This window comes from Triturus cristatus, chromosome 7, assembly GCF_964204655.1.
Source record: "Triturus cristatus chromosome 7, aTriCri1.1, whole genome shotgun sequence".
Classification (NCBI taxonomy): domain Eukaryota; kingdom Metazoa; phylum Chordata; class Amphibia; order Caudata; family Salamandridae; genus Triturus; species Triturus cristatus.
In genome coordinates, this window is record NC_140590.1 from 1,305,318,388 (window position 1) to 1,305,343,629 (window position 25,242).

The window sequence follows — 25,242 nt, forward strand, 5'->3', positions numbered from 1 at the left end:
AGGACTAACCTCCTCACTGACGTGCTTCAACCATCAGCAAGCTCCTCGGAGCCTCTGCTGCAGCTCAGTGAGGCACTCGTAGACGTTCTGCAGGGCACCTGGTCCAAGCCCTCCACAGTACCTCCTGTGGATCGGAACGTGGCCCGGCGCCACCGCCCTGCTCCAGGTGACCCCAGTTTTCTGTCCCAACACCCCATGCCCGAGAGTCTGGTTATCCAGGCCTCTACTTCCCAATCCTCCTTCCCGTCTGCTCCTCCGGATCGGGAATCCAAGAGGCTGGAACAGTTGGGAAAGAAGCTGTTCTCTTCCCTTAGTTTGGGACTGCGGTCCTTGAATACCGCTTGCCTCTTGGACCGTTATTCACACTCTCTGTGGGATATGGTGGAGGACGTGCTGCCCCTGTGTGCGGAGGAGGCCCGGTCCCGACTCACCCAGGCTCTTGCCAACGGGCGAGATGCAGCACGACATGCTATACGATGTGGACTAGACACTACGGACTCGCTGGGTAGGGCGATGTCAACCACGGTGGCGCTCCGTCGCCACGCCTGGCTGCGGTCCACGTCTTTCTCGGGGGATGTCCAGAGTACCCTCATGGATATGCCCTTTGATGGCACTCGCCTTTTTGGCGAGAAGGCGGATAGTGCGCTGGCGCACTTCAAGGTCTCCCGGGCTACGGCCAAGTCCTTGGAACTTCCGCCTTTAGTCTCTTTCGTGGCCAAGGAAGGGGCGCCCTCTCACGTCCGCCTAGCCACCTGCCGCAGAACCAACCTGCACGCGGACGTGGATTCCGCCTAGGCGGTCCCGGGGGACAACGTGCCGGTCAGTCCACATTCACCCCGGCAGCATCCGCCTTAAAGCCCTCCTAGTCTGAGCTTTCAGGCCCATTCCACGCCAGTGGGCGGCCGAGTTCGCCATCACCTGCTCCACTAGCGTTCCGTCACGTCGGACAGGTGGGTGCTGCAAATCATCCGAAGGGGCTACTCCCTCCCCTTCGAGACAACCCCTCCAGCCATGCCACCGCAGTACCACCGTATGTCGGGGGATCACTTGAATCTTCTGTGGGAGGAAGTTAAGGCCCTCTTGGCCACAGAGGCCGTCGAGCTCGTTCCTGGTCCAGAAGTAGGTCGTGGTTACTATTCCCACTACTTTCTGGTTCCCAAGAAGGGCAAAGGGGGCCTACGCCCTATCTTGGACCTCAGGAGCGTCAACGCCTTCCTCCGGAAGGAGAGGTTCTAGATGCTCACCTTAGCTCAGGTTCTGGCTGCCCTAGACCCGGGAGACTGGATGGTAGCGTTGGACTTGCAGGACGCTTATTTTCACATCCCCGTCCTGCCGGCCCACCGGTGTTACCTGCGGTTCTCGGTGGGTCAGGAGCATTTTCAGTTCACTGTGCTCCCCTTCGGCCCCACCAGTGCCCCTCGGGTGTTCACGAAATTGATGGCGGTGGTCGCAGCTCATCTGCGCAGATCAGGGGTTCCAGTCTTCCCCTATCTCAACGACTGGCTGTTGAAGGCGGGCTCGCCCCAGCAAGTCATCTCCCACCTCCAGACTACGGCCACCTCCTACATTTGCTGGGGTTCTCCATTAATGTGCCGAAGTCGCACTTGAGTCCCTCCCAGAAGCTCCTCTTCATCGTAGCGGTTCTGGACTCGGCGCAGTTCCGGGCCTATCCGCCGGAACAGCGGGTCCGGGATATTCAGGCTCTGATTCCCATCTTTCAGCCTCTATCCCGGGTTTCGGTCAAGTTGGTGCTGCGGCTTCTGGGTCTGATTGCCTCCTGCATACTGTTACTGCATTACGCCAGGTGGCGAGTGCGGGCTTTGCAGTGGGACCTGATGTTTCAGTGGGCCCAGCATCGGGGCAACCTGTCCGACCATGTCTTGATCTCGGAGGGCACTGCGAAGCAGTTGCAGTGGTGGCTCATGGACCGCGAATGGGTCAGCGGCAGATCCCTCTCCCTACCCCAACCGGAGCAGGTAGTAGTGACGGATGCGTCCCTCCTGGGATGGGTGGGCCACATGGGGGAGGCGGAGATCAGAGGCCTCTGGTCTCCTGCGGAGTCTCAGCTGCATATCAACCTTTTGGAATTGAGAGCGATCCGACTTGCGCTGAAGGCATTCCTTCCCGTTATCCGGGGAAGCGTGGTGCAGGTGTTCATGGACAACACCACCGCCATGTGGTATTGCAACAAACGGGGTGGGGTCTTGGACCCTTTGTCAGGAGGCTCTGCGCCTCTGGACATGGCTGGAACATCAGGGCATCACCCTGGTGGTTCAACATCTGGCGGGCTCTCTGAACACCAGAGCAGACGAACTCAGCCGCCGGTGCATGATGGATCACGAATGGCGTCTAAACTCGGACGTGGCGCAAGGCCTCTTCCTGCAGTGGGGAGAGCCTTGGTTAGATCTATTCGCCACCGAAGAGAACACGCAATGTCCGCAGTTCTGCGCGTTGGAGTTTCCAAGGCGGCACTCGCTCTGGGACGCCTTTCGTGGCGAGTGGAGTTGCGGTCTGTTGTACGCCTTTTCGCCTACACCACTTCTGCCCAGAGTGCTGAAGAAGATCAGGGGCGACCGGGCCCAAGTCATCTTGGTGGCTCCGGATTGGGCACGAAGGTACTGGTATCCCGAGCTACTCAGTATGTCAATCGATCCCCCGATACGACTGCCTCTTCAGGAAGACCTTCTGTCGCAGCAGCAGGGGGACGGTCCTCCACCCGAACCTGTCCAGTCTCCACCTCCATGTGTTGGGATTGAGCGGCGACAGTTGATGCCATTTGACTTGCCTCCTGCCTGTTTGCTGTGGATCCCCTTTCCGCTCCTCTTTCTGAGGTTTTCCTTTTTCTTCTTTCTATGGCCCAGCAGGGCCCTGCTCTGGGCACTCTTAAAGGTTATCTTTCAGCTATTTCTGCTTTCTTACGGCTTCCTGATCAGCCTTCTCTTTTCAAATCCCCTGTTGTTTCTCGTTTCCTCAAAGGCATTACTCACATGTTTCCTCCTGTACCCTTCGTAATGCCTCAGTGGGATTTGAATCTTGTCTTGACTTTTCTGATGTGCGCTCCCTTTGAGCCTCTTCACAATTGTCCCATTCGTCTTCTAACTCTTAAGCCTGCTTTCCTGGTAGCTATCACCTCGGCTAGACGGGTGAGTGAGCTCCAGGCTCTATCGTCTAAGCCTCCTTTTCTTTCTGTTCATCCGGACAAGGTTGTCCTCCGGACTCGTCCTTCCTTTCTTCCGAAAGTGGTGACTCCCTTTCACATCGGGCAATCTGTCACGTTGCCCACTTTCTTTCCGCCTCCGCATCCTTCGAAAGAGGAAGAGAGGCTCCACCGTCTGGACCCAAAACGGGCGCTGTCCTTTTATTTGGACCGCACCAAACCGTTCCGGGTGGACGACCATCTTTTTGTTGGATACGTGGGTGCTAAGAAGGGGAGGGCAGTACACAAGCGGACCATCTCGCGGTGGGTCGTATTGTGTATAAAAGCTTGTTACTCCTTGGCTAAAAAGGACCCTCCTGTAGGGCTGAGAGCCCATTCCACCCGGGCCACAGCGGCGACTACTGCCCTGGGACGGGGAGTCCCCTTGCAGGACATCTGTCAGGCGGCAACGTGGGCCTCGCTGCACACGTTTGCCAAGCATTATTGCTTGGACAGCCAAGTCCGGTGAGATGGCTTCTTTGGCCGTTCTGTTCTCCAGGACTTTCTGGTGTGATCTTGGTTCGCAGACCCACCACCGAGGATAGTATTGCTGGGGTATGTATTCTAAGGTGAGGAATCTAACTAACGTGTTTCTTTCAGATGAACAAGTTACTTACCTTCGGTAACGATGTATCTGTAAGAAACATTAGTTAGTTAGATTCCTCACCGACCCACCCATCCTCCCCGTTCTGCGAAGCGACATCTAGGGTTAAGGCTATCCTTTTCAGGGCCCTAGATTTTTTGGCACCAGTGTCGGTCTCTTGCATGGCTCTGCGTTCCTGGCGGGAAAAAGCTATGTACAAGAACTGACGTCAGCGTGCGAGGGCGGCGTCTAAGTACTCCGGCGACGTCATCCCGGCGCACAGCACCGACGACGGGCGCGGAGCCACAGACGACGCCTAGCGACGCGCAAGGGGTATTGCTGACGAAAAATCTTTCCGGATCCAGCCTGACGCCTGGGGATATTCTAAGGTGAGGAATCTAACTAACTAAGGTTTCTTACAGATACATCGTTACCGAAGGTAAGTAACTTGTTCATTGAGTACAGTGTTATTATGTGGAGTTGAATAATGTTGCATTGAGTGGTATTATGTGGGGTTAATTATGTTCGGTGGTGTTGAAATTTGTGACTGTGAATTGTATGGTGTTGGATTGTGTGGTGTAGTGTATCACACTAAACATCCAGGTATGCCACAAGGTGCCCAGGCGAGTGGAGAGATTTTCTTTATTCCGCATCTTCTTCAGACTATTCAGATAGGATTCACATTAATGAAGATTAACGGATTTGTCAAAGATTATACCATGTAGTCAAGTGAGAGAGTAAGGATTTAAACCCAAGCTTACTGGTTCCAGAGTCAAAAATTTCAGCTCTAGATCTTTTCTAAGAAATCAAACGTATATTTGGTTAGTAACTCATTTCTTGTAAAGTCTGTTTATTTCCAAAAATCTAATCTTTTCATTTAGTTTTATGAGACAAGCAAGGAAAAAAATAAAACAAAAAACTAAGCATGGCAGACAAACTTGATATATCTTTATTTTACCAATAGAACAGATCCTTATAGCACTGATGGGTGATGCTGACATCACGTATAGCTTATTCTTCAATAACATTCTGTCTCATCTTGGTATAATGACTCCTACACCAAGGCCATATCCATGGTAGTCAACAGCTGCTTAAGGAGGGGGGGGGTCAGAATTACCAGTGGGACTAAATCTAAGCATGTCCAACCGTACGTGCATACCAAAGCCTCTCAGCATTGGAGTTTGCGAGCCCCATCCGTGGGCACAAGAGAGAAGAAGCACGCCTGTGTGCTTTTTAAGGTATCAGCCAGCTGGAATTTGATTTCCTAGGCTACATTCTTATTAAAAGTGCACAATCATCATTTGTTTTGAATATATTATGGCTTACAGTAATCATTTGTGTCTTTGGAGGCAGAGACCCGCTGCTAGAAATAGGTCTCAGTTTCCAGATTTCACAACTTCCTAATTGGGCTTGCTACTTAATAAAGTCCGCAGGGCCAGAAGGCGCGCCGGCGGAGTCGGGCTGCCCAAAGATGGCATGCATCGCTTTGTTAAATTGGCGAAGCTGGGCATTGGCCGCTCCGGGTACCAGGAATGGAGGGAAACCCAGAGTCGACCCTTCGGGCTCCGCACGCGGAGCCGCAGGAGGGGCACCACCCGCATCCCTCGTCACGTCGGCTGACACACGGGGAGAAGTCGAAGAGCGACAATGCTTCTTCGACTTCTTCTTGTGCTTCGACTTACCTGACCCCGAGTGCGAAGACTTGGAAGAAGAGTGATGGTGATGACTCTGCCACCGGTTCCTCGACCTCCCTCGAAACCGGCACCTCAGATGGCGGTGAGCCGACTGCTGGGCCTTGAGAAGCTTTCGGTACCGCTCCCACAAAGACTTCGGATTAATGGTCCGGCAGTCGGAGCATGACTTGGGGTCATGGTTGCGCTCCAGGCAAAGCAGGCACACGCGGTGCAGATCCGTCACCGACATCAGTCAGCTACAGGAACCGCAAGCCTTGAAGCTGGGCATCCCTGACGTGCACCAGGAATCGAAGACTCGAAAACAGTGTTGATAATTGTCCGCAAAAAGTCAGCCAAAAACTTACTGAGGGTACCGCTCTCTCCGGATCTGCACTGGCTGGCGCGGACAAAGAAAGAACAAACGTCAGCGCGCGAAAGCGGCACCTATGTAGCTACCACAACGTCATTCCGGCGACCACGACGCCAACGACGAACACTGAGTCGACCGACTACACCTTTTGGCGCGCAGGGGTACTGCTGATGAAAAACTTTGCGGATCCAGTCTGACGCCTGGGGGTAATTCTAAGGTAAGGAATCTATAACAAACCTATGTTTCTTACAGATATATCTATACCAAAGGTAAGTAATTTGTTCTTCAATCTCACTCAAGCTGCCAGTCAAGACTCACCAGTAAGAGGGGCAGGGGTTTTGTGAATTTAGGGAAGGCGTTAGTGTGGTCGCATTAGCAAGTTGCAGAGGTGTGAGAAACCTGGGCAATCCATGGAGGTGGCCGTGCCAGTGCAGGGGTCATCCTGAGGATTTCCTATCATTTTATCAGTGGAAAAAGGAGTAACCCTGCAGCAGTTTGGGGTACTTAGTAAATTTTTTACAGATACCCAAAATAAAGCGAGGAGATCCCGGACTTCTCCACTATCAGTACATCATGGTTTTTAAGAAACTTAGATCCCGAACAATTCATATGAAAATATTGGGCACAGTTCAATTTGCAAGAAAAAGTAAGTGTAAATCAGCTCATATAGGTGCAGTTTAAGGAAGTGCAGAAATAACAAAACATTTTCCCAATATTCCAAAAATGATCAATTCAACAGTAATAGTTGAATATGGAAAGTTACAGGAACAAAATATCGACGTGAATCTTGAACTCAGGAAATCAAAGGGCAATAATAATCTGCAACTCGACGAAGGAAAAGAAAGAAAATAGGCAATAGAATATACAAAAGCCATAGAGCATTGGGAGCTTCAGGATCCAGGGACCCAAAGAGCAGAGAGGCACTACCTCCAAAGCAGACTCAGATTTTACCTTACCAGACATAAACTACAATCCCGGTTTGCCCTCAGAGGTATCTAAAATAACAAAGGAGACATTGCATTTATTTAATAGTACACCAAGTAATATTTCGGATCCGATGGAAAACTTCTGTGAATCTCCAGAATTTCTGCTATTCAATACTTAGCAATCTCCCAATAGGCAAGATCCTATATCCAGCACTTTTTTTTTTTTACAATGCAGAAGATTTTGGAATCTATATTGGCACTTGAACATCATATGGAAAACTCTGATATCATTTTAAAAACGCAAACAGGAATACTGCAATACTTGGTGGATAAAAATAGGAAAAAACTGCTTAACCAAAATCTTCAAACTCCAAGAAGAAAATTAGAAAAAGTAGAGGCAGAAAAAGAACAGTGTCCTAAATTTTCATCGGCGTTTGATAACCATCCTCCAACAAAAAGGCAAATGGCAACTCAAACTGGTAGATCCTCTCTTAAAAAAGAAAATACAAGGTCACTAAGGATGATAAGATTAATTCTCTTTGCAAAATATTTAAGGATTCCATAAGTGAAAGCAATTCACAAGACGCTATTTCATTTTTTCCAGTTTTCGATCAGAAAAGACATCAAGAGCCACTAAACCAACCAATTGAAAAGGTCTCCCCTGGATCTCTCTTTGTAAGGGAGTCAGAGTGTATGTCAAAGGAAAAGAGAAATAAAACTAAAGGGAAAAATAATAAGAAAAACGCAAAATGTCGATTCTTGTAGCGAACAACAAGGAATCTAAAATGTTCACAGTTCCAGCCATCAGAACGAAAAGTCTCAGCAAATGTAAAAATCTTGAAGACCCCTGAATTCATTAAAATTATAGATCAGCATCCACCGTCACACGAAATCAAAGATCAGAAACAAATAAGGGCCAGATATAGGAAGCCAAATAGCGAGCGCAAACGAATTTTAGCGTTTGCGATCACAATTTGGCTGCGAGCAAAGTAGGTAAGTTTAAACCTACTTGCAATAAGGAATCACAAAATTGCGATTCCTTATGTTGCGCAAGCATTTAGAGAATCACAATTTGAGATTCCCTAAATGCTATGCTGGTAGGCTTCGCAAATTGCGATTTTGCCTTAAGTTATTGCAAAATACCACCAACTGGTGGTATTTTGCGATTTCATTTCAAAAAGCACTTTTTGTTTTTTTTACAAAATTTCATGTGGCACACATACATGCCCTACATTTCAGGGGTGCAACAGGGTGTCCTTTTGGAACCCTGCACCCTGAAATTGCGCCCACAATTTGCGAGTGCCTCTTGGTGACTCGCAAATTGCGGGTGCAATCCTTTTAATTCCTATGGGCCTCTTGGCCCATAGGAATTAATGGGATGGTATTCCTTGATTACGAATCTCAATTTGCGATTCGCAATTAAGGAATATTAAGGAATCGCAAATATTTTTGCGACTCCTACCTACATTCAATTTTGCAAGTCCTTACTAGCAATTCGGCAAAAATCGCTATAAAGGACTCGCAAAATTGAATTTATCTACATCTGGCCCTAAATCCATTGGCACCAAATTTTTTCATAAAACACATAAAAGCTCTTCAGTGCAAGATTTACCCAGAAAAAGAAACTCCATCTTCTGTTGGGAATTCAAATGTTAAGGGAGAGTTCACTGACTCTTGTACTTTGGAAATAACGGATTTATTCCCCACAGGAAAAGACCCTCTGAACCTGGGGAGAATAGTAAATCTATTGCACAAGATGCATTTACTACACTCACTCACAGCCTCAGAAATAAAGTTAGTAGCTTTCCCGAACAAACTTCAACTTATGGCAGCAACTGTTGAGTTTTGGTCCGGTGTGATCCCTTCCATCATCCTAAAAAAGAGTGGCATCCTCCACAAAAATTGATTTAATGTAGTCAAAGTTTAAGAAAATGTAATACAGCAAAAAAAAAATCCAAAGGAGCAGAACGAGAGCAAGACTCCCCAAGATAATCTAACATTTTCTGGCCCCGTAACGAAAAAGAATGTACCCAAAGGAACCTTAACAATCTCCATTAAAGATGGAGAGCGACAAATCTGGAATTATAATTCTAAAAAAGTAAAGACACAAACAAATGAAAATTCTTGATCTTAAATCTCTAGTAATTTGAATAGTAACAGGGAAAAGCAAATAAACTACCTTTTTAGCAGAAGCTTGAAAATTGTCTCTTGGAACATCGGCGGGGAAGGTCTGGAAAAGTTAGCCCCTATTCTGTAAAACTCTCCGGCGATAGTGATTCTGCAAGAAACATTGGCCCAAAAAGATTGCTTTGTGTATGATATTCCGGCAGAGGCAGTGAGACGTGGCCATGCAAAGGGAGGTCTGGCAATTCTCTTGAGGGAAGAAATCTCCTGAGATCTGGAAGTAATCGATACGTCCCTCTCGAACATCCAATGCATCAAAATCAAGCACTGGAAAGAAAGGCCGGACACCATCCAATTTTTTCTTTTTTTTAACATATACATACCACCTGGACCCCCACATGATTATTTAATGGAAAAAACATTTGAAAAAATAGAATCAACTATAGAATCCAAAGGATTTCCTCTGGTAATAATAGCAGTGGACTTCACTGGCCAAAATCTCAAGAGGCAGCTCTGTCTGTCCCATTACCTATATTTCCAACACAGATAAAAGCTGATAAACAGGGGAACTTACTCCTTATCTCAGTGACCACAATGAATGGAGTCATTTTAAATGGAAGAGTAGAAGGTGATAGTCCTGCTGCCTTTACAAGAATAGGTAATCATAGCTCTCCAATCCTAGACAACATAATTTGTAGTCTGGATCTATACCGAAAAGTGCAATCACGGTTTATAGAAAGTACACAAGAAAGTGATCATGCAATTTTATTTATGGGAGTAGAAGTCCTTATGCAATCTACTCTGCCATGGTCTTTAAGCTCTATGAACGGTCTCACCAAAAACGGGCGGATAAACTGTAATTCTAAAGCAGTCAATAAAATGAATAACGCAATTATTTCTGCACAATTAGATCTTTTTAAAAACAAAGTGGACCCTATAACAAGCTATGAAGACACTATTTCCTCGGTGGTGGCTACCCTTCAGGAACAAACAAATGGACAAGATAAGGTCATGAGATATTCAAAAGGAAAGTGTCAAGATCACAAATCATTACAACTAAATAGACTGATTATCCTCTTCAGCGCTGCGCGGATTCCCGCGCAGTGCTGAAAGATTTGAGCGCGGGCGGGGCCATGACGGAACGGTTCCGTCATAAGCACAGCCCAACCGGCGTGCATGACGGAACTGTTCCGTCATCGGCATCGAAGAGGTTAGGTTGCAATTTCAAAACTTCTCTGGGATCAGACAAAGTAATCACAAAGTTGAAAAAAATCAGACAATGGAAAAACGGGAAAAAAAACTTCAAGATCCAAAAGATAAAAACTGAGTTGATCTCCAAATGGCAGTAAAATGTAAAAACAGTAAGACATTGTGGAGTTTAGTAGCTAAAGAAATGAGGACAAGGAAACCTCTACAAGCATCTCCAGTATAATCAGCTGACTGGGAAAAATATCTTTATGATTTGTATAAACTAAATTCACAGAACCTTAAAAAATCATGTCAACCAATCCATAGAAAGAGGAAAAATAATCTAGATATCCTAGCCCCAACAGCTAAGGAAATAGCCCATTATATAAAGGTCTAGATCTTCTACAGCAATGGGTCCAGATAAATCTCCGATTACAGTTCTTCAAAGAAATCCGGAGGAGTGGAGGAACTTTTTAGCCCCCCTAAATTTCCACTATTTTACAACTAGAAAAATTCCTAAATCATGGCAGGGGAGCATTGCGGTTCCACTTTTAAAAAAAGGCTCCAGGAAAAGCCTCAACAACTACCGACAAATTGCTTTGCTGGTCGCCACCGGGAAGATCTTTGCAGCCTGCGTACTGGACCATTTGAAGGATTAGGCCTTTTCCAGTGGAGTGATCCCTATGACACAAGCCGGTTTTCGCCCGAAACATTCTGTAACAGACAATATTGTGGTCCTCCAAGCGGTTATCGACAAATATGTAGGGGAAACAGTGGTTACAACGCTGTTGTTACCACGCAGGTAGGTAACAACGTGGTCGTTACCACGCTTGGCTTTACATCGCAAGTCGTTTCTACGACTTTCGCTAGGTGGTGTGCAACACCACTGAATGTGTTGGATTTTAAATCCAACTTATTCCATGCTGTTGCGCTGAGTAGGAATAGTAATTTCTACTATTCCTAATTCCAGCGCCCCATCTAGTGCAAGTCGTAGAAACGACTTGCAATGTAAAGCCACGCGTGGTAACACCATGTGTTGTAACGTCACACATTCATATGTAGTGTCAAAATTATAGGTTGTCTACTGTGTTTTTATTGATTTTACTACCGCTTTTGACAGTATGGACAGACCATCACTTTGAAAGAAGTTGGAGAGGTTAGGAATACCTAATGACCTACTCGCAATAATTATATCATTACACACAGCAACATGGTGTAGAGTCCAAATTGGGGGATAAAAAGGATTAACACGATCAATATCCATGTCAAATGGATTTTACAGTGGGCCAACTATAGACCAATCTCCCTCCTCCCTGCTCTGGCGAAGGTGGCGGAGAAACATGTTCAGCATACTCTTACCACCTTTATAGAGAATAACAAACTGCTGCATGACTCCCAATCTGGTTTCCGTGCCAATTACAGTACGGAGACAGCTCTTGTGGAGGTGACCGACGCCATCAGGGAAACGCTTGATCTTGGGGGAAAGGCTATGTTGGTCTTGCTGGACCTGTCGGCGGCATTCGACACCGTCCCACACGCCGGCCTCCTCCTAAGACTCAGGGAGGTAGGTCTGCGGGGGACGGTGTTGGACTGGTTTCAATCCTTCTTAACCGACCGTCGGCAGGTGATCTGGGCTCCTCCGTTCTCCGCGGAAATGCCTTCGCTAGAGGTGGGGGTGCCTCAAGGATCCATCCTGAGCCCCACCATATTTAACATTTATGTGGCCCCTTTGGCGAAGGTCGCTGAGGCATTTGGAGCCCGGGTCATCTCATACGCTGATGACACCCAGCTCCTGTTTACCTGCAGGAAGGGAGAGGTTTTTAATGGCGACAGAATCAGAGACTGCCTGAGTGCTGTTTTTGCATGGTTTCAGCACCAGAACCTGAAATGTAACTCGGATAAGTCCGAGTTGCTCTTTTTTGGCTGCGCTGAGGACCCTGGCTGGAAATCGTGGTGGCCTTCCGACATGTTCCCCCCTGAGAAACCATCTGCCCAAGTAAAAAATCTGGGTGTGGTATTTGACGACAGTCTTTCTTTTCGTCCCCACATCACGGGCCTGGCGGGGAAATGTTTCGGTATCTTGAAGATGGTGAGGAAATTTCTCCCACTGCTTTCCCTTCAATATCGCAAGAACATCGTGCAAGCACTTGTGGGCTCGCGTTTAGACTACGCTAACGCACTTTTCTCTGGTCTGCCTAAATATCTGGTATCCAGATTGCAAGTTGTCCAAAACTCGGCGGCCAGAGCCATCTTTGGCCTTCCACGGAGAGCCAGTGCCTCTCTACTGCGCGGTAGGCTGCATTGGCTGTCTATCCCTAGCAGAATTAGTTTCAAGGTCCTCACGTTGGCGTTTAAAGCCCTCCACTGCATTGGCCCAGCTTACCTCAGGAAGCGGATTGCTCTCTACGTTCCCCGGAGGAGTTTGAGATCTGCTGACCTGGCTAAAGTGGAGGTACCAGTGATCAAACGCGTGCGGATGGGAGGCCGGTCTTTCCAGTTTATGGCGGCCAGTTTGTGGAATGAGCTCCCTCTGTCACTCCGCAAGGCTAACAATCTTCTGGCCTTTAGAAAGGAGCTCAAGACGCTCCTCTTCTCCGCCTAACCAGTGGGCCTACAGTGTTTCTGCCGCTGGGTTTTTCTTGGTTGTGTTCAGGACTCTCTGCCAAAGCGCCGGGACACCCGTTCTGGGTAGCCGTGCGCTCAAGAAATATAGTTCTAGCATAACATAACATAACATAACATTAAAACAAGGAGGTCTTCTGGCCCCCATCTTATTTTCTCTCTATATAAGCGATTTTTCTGAGTATATTAAAAAAAATCAATATTTCCCCACCAAAAAAAGCATTTAGTAATATGCACAGTTTAATGTACGGCGAAGATGATGTGATTTTAGATCTCACAACAATAGGCCTACAAAGAAATGTAATTGCACTAATTGGCTATACATAAGAAAATGTTTGATTCAAAATTCATCTAAACCCAAAATCTTACCATTTAGAGGAAAACAACTATTCCTTCATTTCAATTGGACATTAGGAGGAAAATCTTTAAAGATCTTTAGAGAATACACTTACCTAGGGCAAATTTTTTCTCAAACTTTACAAAATTCCTCCCGTTTTCAGCACATAGGATGTAAGGCAGATGCCCATGCTGTCGCACTTCAGAGGTTATACTCTTCCACTGGGAATAGACATTTTCAATCCCGACTAGAGGTGTATTTTATGAAAAATCCTTCTTTTTATCTTATGCCCTTGAATTCATTTTGATTAACACTTGGCAACCAGTATACGTGAGAGAAGGGAACTTACTACGTAAATAGTTAAAAGTTAACCAAGCAGTCCCAGTTCAAGCATTACGCCTAGCGTTATCTTTAGTTAGGTCTTATGCTAGAGGCATCTCCAATATAATAAGAGGCGCACATAATCTTGTGCACGCTGACCCAGGATCTCTAAGGAATATTTTAATATTGGAGACTTTTAGAGATTACTCGTTGCAATATACTTTTAATAAGAACCTTAGTATTGCCTTTAATTTGTCCCATTGCTGTAGCACTTTTAAAATCTTGGTGACCAGCACATTTAAAGCATTTTTTAAAGAGTTTGACACAAAAAATAAGCTTTGACCTGGACGTAGAACACTGTTCTCAACCAAAACATTTTGCGCAATGTGTAGAAAGTATAGAATATAAATCTCCGCAGGGATACATAAGCTTTGCACTCGAAAATAGGGCCCAGCTCTGCATCTTTTTATTGCTTTTAGGGATCCTTCCACTATAAGTATATACAGCCAAATGGAATAATCATGAAAATAAAACAGGAATTTGTGATTTGTGGGAATGGAGGAGTGCAAGATTTATTTTATGTACTGTTAGTTTGTCCAAATCTGATTCTGGTTGAGGCTCAGTGTCGGTATATAAAGGCCATCTGTTTTAGACATAATGTCTCTACTTCACAAGGTTTAATTATGCTCTGTAAATCGCCACCTGATAAATTTGCCTGTTATAACTTGTATAACATTTTAAAGAGTTTTTTTTTATAGTATTTTTAAAGCTGTAACATCATAACTGTTTTAAGTATATCGGTTTTGTATTTTTTGACCTCAGTAGAGGTCTAAATCAAATTAAATAAAAATCTTGAATGCTCAGTTAAGTAAAACACATGAATTATAAGCATCCAGGACAAAAAATGATTTGTTTAGAACTATAACACTCAAACTTATTTTTGATGGGTGCCACACTTACTGTTCAACATAAGACATTTATTGGTGAGGGGGGGCGTGGCTTAAACGCCAATGAGGACGGTCGCGTGAGCAGAGGGCTCCGTGCCGACCTCACAGATTATCCTACACGGGACCGGTCTGGCTTTCCTGTGACCTGGTGGGGGGGGGCTCCACCGGATGCGGGGACCTGCGCTGCCCGTGACTAAGGGCTTTATTGCCGCATGACACCGAGCCACGGCGATCGGAGGTGAGCGGCCCGATCTGCGTAGGCGGTAATGGCGGCCATCCAAACAGTCGGACCTGCGAGAGGAACCCAGCGGGCGGTGTAGACGGAGCCCCCGGAGGGGTGCGGACTTTCGGGTTTCGTGACCAGCTCTGCTGGGCACCTGCAGCGGGAGTCTGCCCCCCCTAAGCTAGAGGGACGGTGTGGCAGCTGCTGGCGGTGCGGCCCCTGGGGGGTGCCGGGAGCGCCTGACTGCAGCGGAATACAGAGTCACTAGTGGAGGAGAGGCGGGGAGGACCTCGCTCTACATGGCGGCCTGGCTTTGCGGGACGAATGAGGATCTCGGCTCCGGCAGCCCATGACCGGTAGTTACACTGATACCGGTGGCGAGACGGGCCTCTATGATCGGCAGAGGCGAATGCAGTAGTTGCTTCCTGGCCGCCTGACAGTGAACGGAGGTCTGGGACTGGCTGCTGGGAGGCCCCGCTCTGCCCTGCAAGCTGAGACAAGTGGTGAGGACCGCGGCACGGCGCTGGGGGCCCCTGCTCTCGTAGGCTCGAGGTGCCGCCCACAGCTTGGAAGATGACTAGGAGTGCGGACCTGCTGTATGCCCTAGTGTGCATGGACTATGGCCCTGGTGATGCTTGGGAGCTGAGGGCTGACCTCTGAGGCCGACTGTGGGGACTGTGAGCGGCGCGGCTACCCGGCTGGCAGCACAGGAGTAGCCTGAGGTCCCGGGAGGTGGTCTGGGGGCATGCCCGGCTGGGTGCGTCGTGGTGTTTGAGGGAGCGGCGACACTGCCGAGCAGGAGTGGTTACCCCCTCTGGCTTGAAGCGTCCTCGAGCCACGGATCAGAGTCATTGCTCAGGAGGCGGTGGCTGGCAACGGGATCCGTAAACCGGAGAATTACGCTGAGCTACCTCGAGCATGAGGAATTGCTGATCAGGCTGCTGTGGCCTTGTTAGGCCTGCTACTCTCTCGTCTGGCGGCTGGAGGTTTCGCCTAAGATTGGATTGCCCGGCTGGGCCGCCTGCTGGAAGCAGGGCACGGGTGTAGAGCCCACGGGAACGCTGCGGACGACTAGAGCTGGTGGCATGGAGACCCTGTGCCTGAGGACCCGCATCACCGGACTAAGGAAGGTGTTGGAAGGTGAGACCGGGGCCGAGGACTAGGTAGTTTGACTCCCATGGGGAAGCCGCGGGGCCGGCAGGGGGGGCACCCCCAGAGCCAGGGGATGATGCGGTGGAGCAGCGGAAATGAGACGCTGTTGACCCGCCTCCGGAGGTAGACCAGATCCTCCGAGCTATCACAGACACAAAAGAGGCGCTCCAACAGGACATTGCTCAAGTGTCGCTTGGGCTGGGACTCCTCCGGGCAGATCATGGGAAGCTGGCTGACAGAGTGAAGCAAGCTGAGGCCACCCTGGAGGTTTTAGAGCCAGCTCAGAAGGCGATAGATGTCCAAATGGGAGCTATCACTCGCAGGCTCCAAGTGCTGGAAAGGAGGGCTAAAGATGCCGAAGGGCTTAATCGACGGAACAACATAAGAGTAGTGGGCCTTCCGGAAGGTGTGGATGGAGGCAGCATGATAGACTACCTGGAGCGGTGGCTGCGTACTGAGGTTGCGCCAGAGGGCTTGATGCCATTTTACACCCTGGAGAGAGCGCACAGGGTGCCTGCTCGTCCGTTGGCACCTGGGAGACCGCCCAGGCCTGTGGTGGCACGCTTGCTCCATTACAAAGACCGGGATCTCCTGCTCCAGAAAGCAAGCACCGCAGGCCCCTATAGAGTGGACAATAATAACGTGTCACTGTTCCCAGATTACACTTTTGAAGTACAACGCCATCGTGCCTCTTTTCTGGTGGTTAAGAAGGCCCTCCGAGACGAGGGCATTCAATACTCCGTGATGTTCCCGGCACACTTGCGAGTGACCCTGGATGGCAAAACATTATTCCATAATGACCGGAATGAGGCATGGAGCTGGTTGGAAACCTACCGGGCGGGAACAGACGGAGCGGGGGGCGCTGGAGGACCGGCAACGGAGGCACCGCGACCGCGGCGTACAAGGCGTGCCAGAAGACGACATCCTGGGACACAGAAACCCTCCACAACACAAACGGAGAGAGAGAGGTCAGCAGCTCTGCACGCTGTAACAGAAATCTCACAGGCGAGTGGCACAACACGGCTGGAGGTGACCGACTCGGAAAAAGGATCGGCAGGAACGGATTCTGATGGAACGGAAGCGGGGAGTGTTGATCGACCACAGATCGTTGATGCCTGAACTTGAGAGGTGTCCTCAGTGACTAGCAAGGGGGGTTGATTGGTCTTGGTTCTGTAGCCTTTAGATGGGGGTGATTGGGAGAAACTCGGTGTTAGGTGGGTTTGGGCGAGTGGCCATTTCCGTTGTGCGGTTGGCCGCCCGACTGGGGGCCCTCCCGAGGAAGAGGGGAATTCCTTTTGTTATAGTGGGGTTGGCGGTTGGACACAGTGAGGCTCCGGACCAGATCTTCTTGGCGATAGAGCTCTCCCCTTAGTTTCACTCCTAGAGTGAATCTCTGGTGGATACCAGAGGGACTGTTAGTGGGTAGTTTGGATGGGTACTAGCTGTTTAGAGCCTGTTCTGGGGGGGGTTGGGGGGGAAGTTGGGGGATTGTTTTTGGGATAGTTAGAGCCACCGGTGAGCCAATGCTGCAAGAGCAATTATGGAATAGAGATAATCCGAACAATGGGGACATCACTTGAGTTCAAATGTATTACTTGGAATGTACGGGGATACATATGATGTTGAGACACCACAGGGTTCATACCTATTTAGTGCGTAGAGGGGTACAGATAGCTTTCCTCCAAGAAACTCATATGGCCTGAGTTGAAGGCCGGGCATTGCAGTGCCGGTGAAGGGGACAGCTTTTTTATACAACATATTCTGCTTTTGCTAGGGGTGCACTAGTTTGGGTGCGGGCGGGGGTTCCCTTCCAGTCGACTCAGCAGGTCGTAGATTCTGAAGGGAGATTTGTGGCTGTTATGGGGAGGTTGGATGGGAGAAACGTGACTTTGTGCAGTGTGTATGCCCCTAATGTGGACCAGAAGGCTTATTTTGCCCGATTATCAGGGAAACTGGCGTCATTCCTGACCGGTTCAGTGATTTTGGGGGGCGATTTCAACTCAGTCACAGATATGGAGATGGACAGGTCACATCCTCCGCTTCCCCAGGCGCCCATACATAAGCTCTCGAAACTCTGGAGAGATTGGCAGACCGAATGGGGGCTGATAAATACATGGCGGGCGCAACATGTTGGGGAGCGAGACTATTCTTATTACTCTACCTTGCATGACTTGCATGTGCGGCTAGACGCAGTGTTGTGTTCCCCTGACGTTCATGCGCTGGTCCACCATAGTGAGTACTTGGCGAAGACAATATCGGATCATAATCCACTACTCCTGGCGTTGAGATGGTCTCGGAGACGGCCCGCAATCCCTACCTGGCGCTTGTGCCCGGAGGCTTTGGAAGACCTGGTGTTCCGTGCAGAGGTGCAGGAGGGCATAGAGCATAGAGCATTATTTTCTCGAGAATGAGGGGACGGCTTCGACTCTGGCCCTAGAGTGGGACGCCTTTAAGGGGCTTATGTATCACTAAAACAGCAGGAGTGTGGAAGACGCTCTTGCAAGATATAGAGAGAGAGGAACTGCGGCTGCGTCGGGCAGAGAGAGCCTATCCGGGGGACTCGGGTGCATGGGACGAAGTCTTGGCTGCAAGAGAAGGAGTGGCAAAGCAGGTAGAGAGGTTGCGCTGCTTTGACCATAAAGAGTATTTGGTACGGGCACATGCAGAGAGGGTCAAGGTGGGTTCCCTCCTGGCGTGGCTGGCCAACCCGGCCCGAGGGGTACGCCCATTCTGGCATTGACTAACCCAGCGGGAACACCGGAATATACCCAGCAAGGGATTAATGGGATGTTTTTGACATTTTATACGGACCTGTACGAGAGTAAGTTGCGGGGAGCGGGTGATGGCTTTGATGAATTCTTGGCCGAAGTACGACTGCCACGCCTTGAGGCCGACCAGGGGGACACGTTGGGGCAGGAGATCTCATTGGGGGAAATTTGTAGTGCAATACAACATATGGCGTGTAAGAAAACTCCGGGGCAGATGGTCTACCGATTGAATTTTACTCGACATATGTTGATATCCTGGCCCCCAAATTGCTGGCGGTTTATCGGAAAGCGGGAAGATTGCCAGTATCCACGCGCGAGGCTATCATTATCCCATTGTTAAAACTGGGCAAGGATTCGTTGTCTAGATCAGCTTATCGCCCGCTAATAATGTTAACAACTAACTACAAGATTTTAAGTAGGATACTTGCGATGCGGCTTCTTCCCCATATGACGCACCTGGTACATCCTGACCAGGCGGGCTTTATCCCCAAGCGTAACACCGCGACTAATATACGGCGCCTTTTGCGGATTTTGGGTGAGGACCATAGTGAGACCCCGACTGCGGCGGTGCTCTCAGTTGACATTGAAAAGGCGTTCGACAGCTTGGAGTGGCAGTATTTGTACCGGGTCCTCCATGCGTTCGGACTTGGGGACTCCTTCGTGGGGTGGACGGAGCTCCTTTATAAATCGGCGACGGCGCGAGTGCGGACGGGCCCGACTATTTCATCCACGTGCCGGGTAGGGCGGGGCACGCGACATGGATGCCCGCTCTCTCCGTTGTTGTTTGCTTTGGCCATCGAGCCTTTGGCCTCCCATGCCCGACTGGGGAGGCATTATCCTGGTTAATACCTCCGTGGGGATATGCAGTTTATCTCCCTCTATGCCGATGATTTGTTGATTTTTCTCGCTAATACGAATACGGCTTTGGAGGGCGTACAACACTTGCTCAATGTGCTTGGGCATTACTCGGGGCTGAAGGTGAACTGGGCTAAGACTTGCTTGTTTCTGGTGGCCCCGGCTGTGCTGAACCCGTCGCAGGTGGCGGGCATCCACTGGGAACCCCACTGTTTGCCCTACTTGAGCACCAACGTTTATCATATCACTGAGGATTTGCTGGAGGGTAATTTGGGTCGGGCCATCCGCGGACTTAAGGGGAGTTTTGGAGTATGTTGCCATTATCGGTAGCGGGTCGGGTGGCGCTCCTGAAGATGGTGGCGCTCCCGCGCTTTTTATACTATTTTCGGACATTGCCAATCTGGGTGCCGGGATCTATCTTCCGACAAGTCCGCTCTTTGGCGGTAGGGTTCATCTGGGGGTCAGGCAGATGGAGGGTTGCTATGGCAACAATGACGCGCCCGTGAGCTGATGGGGGTATGGCGGTGCCGGACTTTGAGTGGTACTATTTGGCAGCGCAGTTGCAGTGGCAAACTCAGGCTGTAGCTCGGGAATTCCGGGGCCCAGATGGCCCCGAGGATCGGTGGATTGCCCGCTATGTCTTGTCCTTTATAGTGCTTCAGCAGAAGATGCGTCTTGAGCCGCTCACTGCTGAAGAGAGGACGCTGCGGCTGTGCTGGAATCGGAGCCAATGCCAAGCTGGATTCACTGGCCCGTATTCTCCGGAGATACCGCTGGGTATGTGTACGGCCCTCCCACATGGTGGGGATTGGGCGGCACTGGCCAATTGGGAAGAGTTGGGAATACAAGTGCTAGGAGACCTCTACGAAAACGAAACCCTGTTGACATTCCAAACTCTTCAACATAACTACGATCTCCCGCGAGGGGACTATTGGCTGCATTCAGCGCTTGTTTCGGCAATACAGCGACACTGGGGACGGGCCTGTCAGAACCGCAGACCACAATGGTGTGCCAATATGTGGTAATGGCAGCAGGAACTGTTAAAGCCTGGGGCTCTGGAACCATTACGCACGTTGCAGGGGAAGTGGGAGGTGGACCTTGGAAGGGAAATCCCTGAAAAAACATTGACTCAGTTGGTTAGAAGAGCCTGGAAGAGCACGAGAAATGCTAGGTTTCAACTGATACAATTCTATGTCCTGCATAGGGCATATTTGACACCAGCTAAGCTCAATCAATATTTCAACAGGGCGGCCGCTCAGTGCCCGAGATGTAGATTGGAGGGAGCTGATTTCCGGCATATGTTGTGGGGATGTACGAGGCTAGGAACATATTGGACAGAAGTGTTGGAACTACTGTGTAGTATAACTGATCGTACGTTAGAACTAGATCTGGACACTTGTTTACTGCACTGGTTCCCACATACTGCTAAAACGAAAGTAACAAGTAAATTTATAGACCTGGGCCTCATATTAGCCAAGAGGGAAATCACACTGCACTGGAAATCAGAGAGGGTACCAGGAGTGCGGAGATGGCGGGCGGAATTACTCAAGTGGGCACGGAGTGAAGGTACACTTAGGTTACAACAGGCCCTACGCACCAATAGTGACAAAGCGCAAGAGGCGACAAGGGCGTGGGAGGCCCTAGTCGCAACACTGCAGGCCCCAGAAATAAGTTCGGAAGAAGGATCGGACGTTGATGACCGAGGGGGTCTGACTGGCGCCGAGGCGCAAGGAGAATGAACCAAGTTACGATTGGTGGGTAGTGATCGCTAATACAAATGTATGCCTTGTACTGCATTCTACTGTTTATTATTGCTATTGTACTACATTTTGATGCAACCTAATAGCTTATGAATCTTGCTAGGGAGGCACACCGATGGCGGAGGACGGGTAGGGGGTTGGAACGGCAATAAGAAGCGGCTCGTAATATGCTATGCTGTCAGTTATACACTGGATATTGCGATGTTGCACTAGATGTTGAGTTGTTTGAAAATTAATAAAAAATATTTTTTTTTTTAAATAAGACATTTATTGGTGAGCAAAGCACTTATATGAAAGACTATGAAAAGACGCTAAAAAGCATTGCAAACCGAAAAAAGCTGCAAACGTGAGCTAAAGGGATGTAAGATGTGTGAAGGTATGCATTCTGCCATAGACAACTTGCCGAAACTTACTTCAAATATCCATAGAACCATACAAGAGGCTGCCATAGAGACCAGACTTATTACCAAAGTTTCATGGTCAAATCCAACAAGCAACCCTTGCATCATTGAACTTGGTAGCATGGCTACTGAAGTCAGACAGTGTGGCCACTTAAATCTCCTACCATCTTGTATATAGAACTTGAAAGAAGCAAAACGCCTAATCTATATGATTGTGTTATTGCTTAAAGTAGATGAGATTCTGTATTTGGTTTCCAGAAAAAGGGTACCATGCTATCATGTGTAAAGGAGAAATGATTTTGCCTTATTTGCTTCATTTAGCTGAAATAAAGCTCCAATTATTATCAAAAAAGGTTAATTCGGTAGCTATTACAGCGAACAGAAAATCTCCAAATCATTTATCTTTTTTTAAATTACCAATCATCAAAGACTTTTTGGAAGGACTTGAAATAGTCTTTCCTCAGAGTAGACACCCTTCTCCGCCCTGGGAGTTGAACACTCTGATATAAAAATAATGGGCTCATCTTTTGAGCCTATACACAAGACCACATTATGGCATTTGTCATAGAAGATAGTCTTCCTAAGAGCTATCACCTCTGCAAGGAGAGTAAGCAAATGACAAGCTTTATCTAAGTAGAACTGTATACTATTTTCTACTCTAACTATGTGGTAATGAGAACCCATCCTTCATTCCTCCATATAGTTGTTTTAATAATTCTTCAACGCCTTTAGAATGTGCCCTACGACCTCTAGATATCAGAAGGGTTCTCAGTTTGTCTTGACAAAACAAAAGATATAAGGAAGCCAAATCAACGCTTTATTATTTACAGTTCGATTAGACAGGGCATGGCCACGTCCAAACAATCCATAGCTAGATGGGTAGGTTCTTGTATCAGGTAATGCTGTCAATTAGCAAACAAAATGCTACCTGGCAAACACAGGGCTTATTCTGTGGAGGAAAAGCAGCTATTGCAACTTGGATTAGACATGTACTAATATCTGGCATACGTACATTGTGTAAAGCAGCTACAAGAAAATCACTACACACTCTCAAAACATTGCTTGGATTCTGCCACGCGAGTAGATATTAAAATGGGTCATGAAACCTTAAGAAATCTGTTTAAATTGGGTATTTTTAATTCTGTATTATTTCTTATACAACTTATTCAAGTATCATTTCAAGCAGTTCTCTTTCTGCTGTCCACAGCTGTGATTTAATGGAAGTTTTAAGCTTCCTATTTTCATTTAGAATTTGACTATCAATGAAGATCCTATGATGCCGAAGAAAAGATTAGTTACTTGTAGTCCTGGTTCTGCATCACAGTAATCTTCAATGAAGATGGGCTAGGTAAGGTTGGTCAATGAAAAGTGAATAAACACTATAAAACGTCATCACCTGTCCTAGCATAAAAAGAAACTGGCTGTCTGAGGTACTGCCAGTAGGGTGCACTATGGCTAGAGAAACTTCCTGGACTCTTAAAGGAACAGGTTCCTTTTTCTCATTCTACAATGAAAGCCTACTAGGCTGCATATTCTTTTTCTTCCTTTCGTTAAATGTCACCTTTCTGCGCATGAAATGCTTTAAAGAAGGTTTGTAAGTGATATTCAGAGCCATCATGTTTTCCCATATAAAGAAACTGAACCTACTAAATATATAAGAAATGTTCTGTGGTGTTATTCTAATATTTAGGACTTGAATGACAATTCCTACTACGCAAAAGTAGTACTACACGTAAGTAAACTGTTTTTTTTTGGATTGCCCAAACGTCTCTTCCTCCCCAGTAGAGTGAGCTCACTTTTACTTTCATGACTGAGGTGTTTGCAGGTGTTCTGCTGTTCCCTGTGTTTATTCCTTGCCGCTATCCAAACTGGGTTACTGCTTCCATCTTCATTTGTAGATGCGCTCTGTTGTATTGCTGCAGGTTTGGTGTGATTCCTGTTCAGCACAGATGGTCCCCCAGGTATTCCTTAAGGCTTAACTTGTTCTTTGTACTTAAGTCTCACCAGATCCTAGCATGCCTTTCTGCTCCACATGTATTGGTGACCTTGAGCATCTGATATTTAACTTCGTGCCTGTGGAGTCCTAGTAGAAACCTTGGTTGTTGGCGTGAACATGTAAAGCTGAAAGATTCGCTTATAGAATATTCTGTACTTACAATGCAGGCCAGACACATAATGCTTATACCACATCCAGAATTGCCAACACGCAGGTATTTGCTGTACTGTGAATGAGTTGCAAATGCATAACTTAAGTCAGGTTGAACCAAGATTGCCATAACATGTTAACCATAGTCATCCCATTTTCACTAAACGTGTATATCTACTACTGAATACTGGTTAAATAGACAGTTGACTAACCGCTGAGTTTCCAAACATTGCATTACCCTCCAAGAGTAAGCTTCAACTGCTAGTCCTCGTTACCCCTCTGAACGTTAAAGCCTAAATTAAATGGAGTTTCTCTGCATTTCTGCCACCTTTTACTAGTATCTAACGTCTGTAGTTGCAGATAAAGCAGGCAATACTGACGAAGATTGCGCAGTTGCCCCTGATTTTCCTGGGCACTTGAGGATTTTCTGCCATCGTGATTTATGAAAACAAATATTTACAAAATACCTTTTGCACAGGATTACAGATGCTTTGCTGAAAGCGGACCCCTACATCAAAATAGAAGGAACTAACGGAAAGCTGTATTCCATCTCTACAGCAATAAACGACATGGAGGCATACACTAAACTCACTGGTAAGGTTCCAGATGCTTCGAAAATGAATTTGTCCTAAGTGTAATGTGCAAATGTATTGCAGAAGGCTTTGCATAAACCACATTTAAACAAAATTGGTTTTATTATGGAGGGGCTCCATAATTTGCCTTGCTGTATTTTCTCATCAACTGAACTTGCCTTTCCACATGTAGACAAATGATAATTTGTAGTTGGTACTCCCATATAATGCAGTAATCATAATGCTACTTATTTTTTAACCTTAATTACTTTTTGACAGAATTAAATTCTAAGGGACAATATTTCATTGAACATTTTACCATTTTGCTCATTTCTTTAAGCTCGTAGAGCATCCCTATAAATTCTTGTGTAAGCATCTCATTTTCTTTGTCAACCCTTCAAAAATATGTTTGTAGGATGTGCTGATCAATGTACCAATTTGGGATTTGCTTTTCTCACATCAGTAGTTTTCTTGCAGGTTTCTTAGCATAGTAACATAGGATGTTACACCCCAGAAACTAATGTACAGAAAGCTTGAAAACATGTCTCTTCATCCCTCCTCAAATAAATAGTGGCATCTTTAAAGTCTAGTAAGTTACTGAATTTGCTATTCTGTATTTAAATAAGTGAAAGGTGAATCTTTCCCTCCCAGAAGTGATGCCTGCATTAGTACCTACTATGTAATGCAATTTCCTTCTGACAGTGTGTATGTAAAGCGCTCTGATACCTACGGGTCAAGCTAGCGCTATATAAAACTTTTAAAATAAATAAGTACCACTTTTAGATATCAATAGGGGAAAGCTCTATGTTTATAGTATATGCTGCTGAGATTACATGCTCTGCACATCCCGAGCATCTAATGTTCGAGTTCTAATGTTTTGCAGGTTGATAATTCTTTGAAGTATAAGTTTCGTTTTTGAGATAATTTGTGATCCCTCTCCTAAACACACCTTGAAATAGGATAAAAAATACAGCGCAGATTGTGTTTTTCCACAGGTTTGGATATACGTCTTGAGTTCCTGGACTATCAAGCTACAGTCTACATCCATTTGACTCAAGTCATCGGAATTGGCACCTAC

General features: G+C 47.4%; 1 protein-coding gene across 4 annotated transcripts in view; it reads left to right on the forward strand.

The window, feature by feature from the left end:
- Positions 1 to 25,242, forward strand: part of SAMHD1 (SAM and HD domain containing deoxynucleoside triphosphate triphosphohydrolase 1) — a 1,667,622-nt gene that overhangs the window by 1,134,871 nt on the left and 507,509 nt on the right. For all 4 annotated transcript variants that reach the window (XM_085618924.1, XM_085618923.1, XM_085618925.1 and 1 more), the window contains one exon: positions 24,071 to 24,186. In XM_085618924.1, coding sequence (XP_085475050.1) covers positions 24,071 to 24,186 — 116 coding nt within the window. The remainder of the gene's footprint in view (positions 1 to 24,070; positions 24,187 to 25,242) is intronic.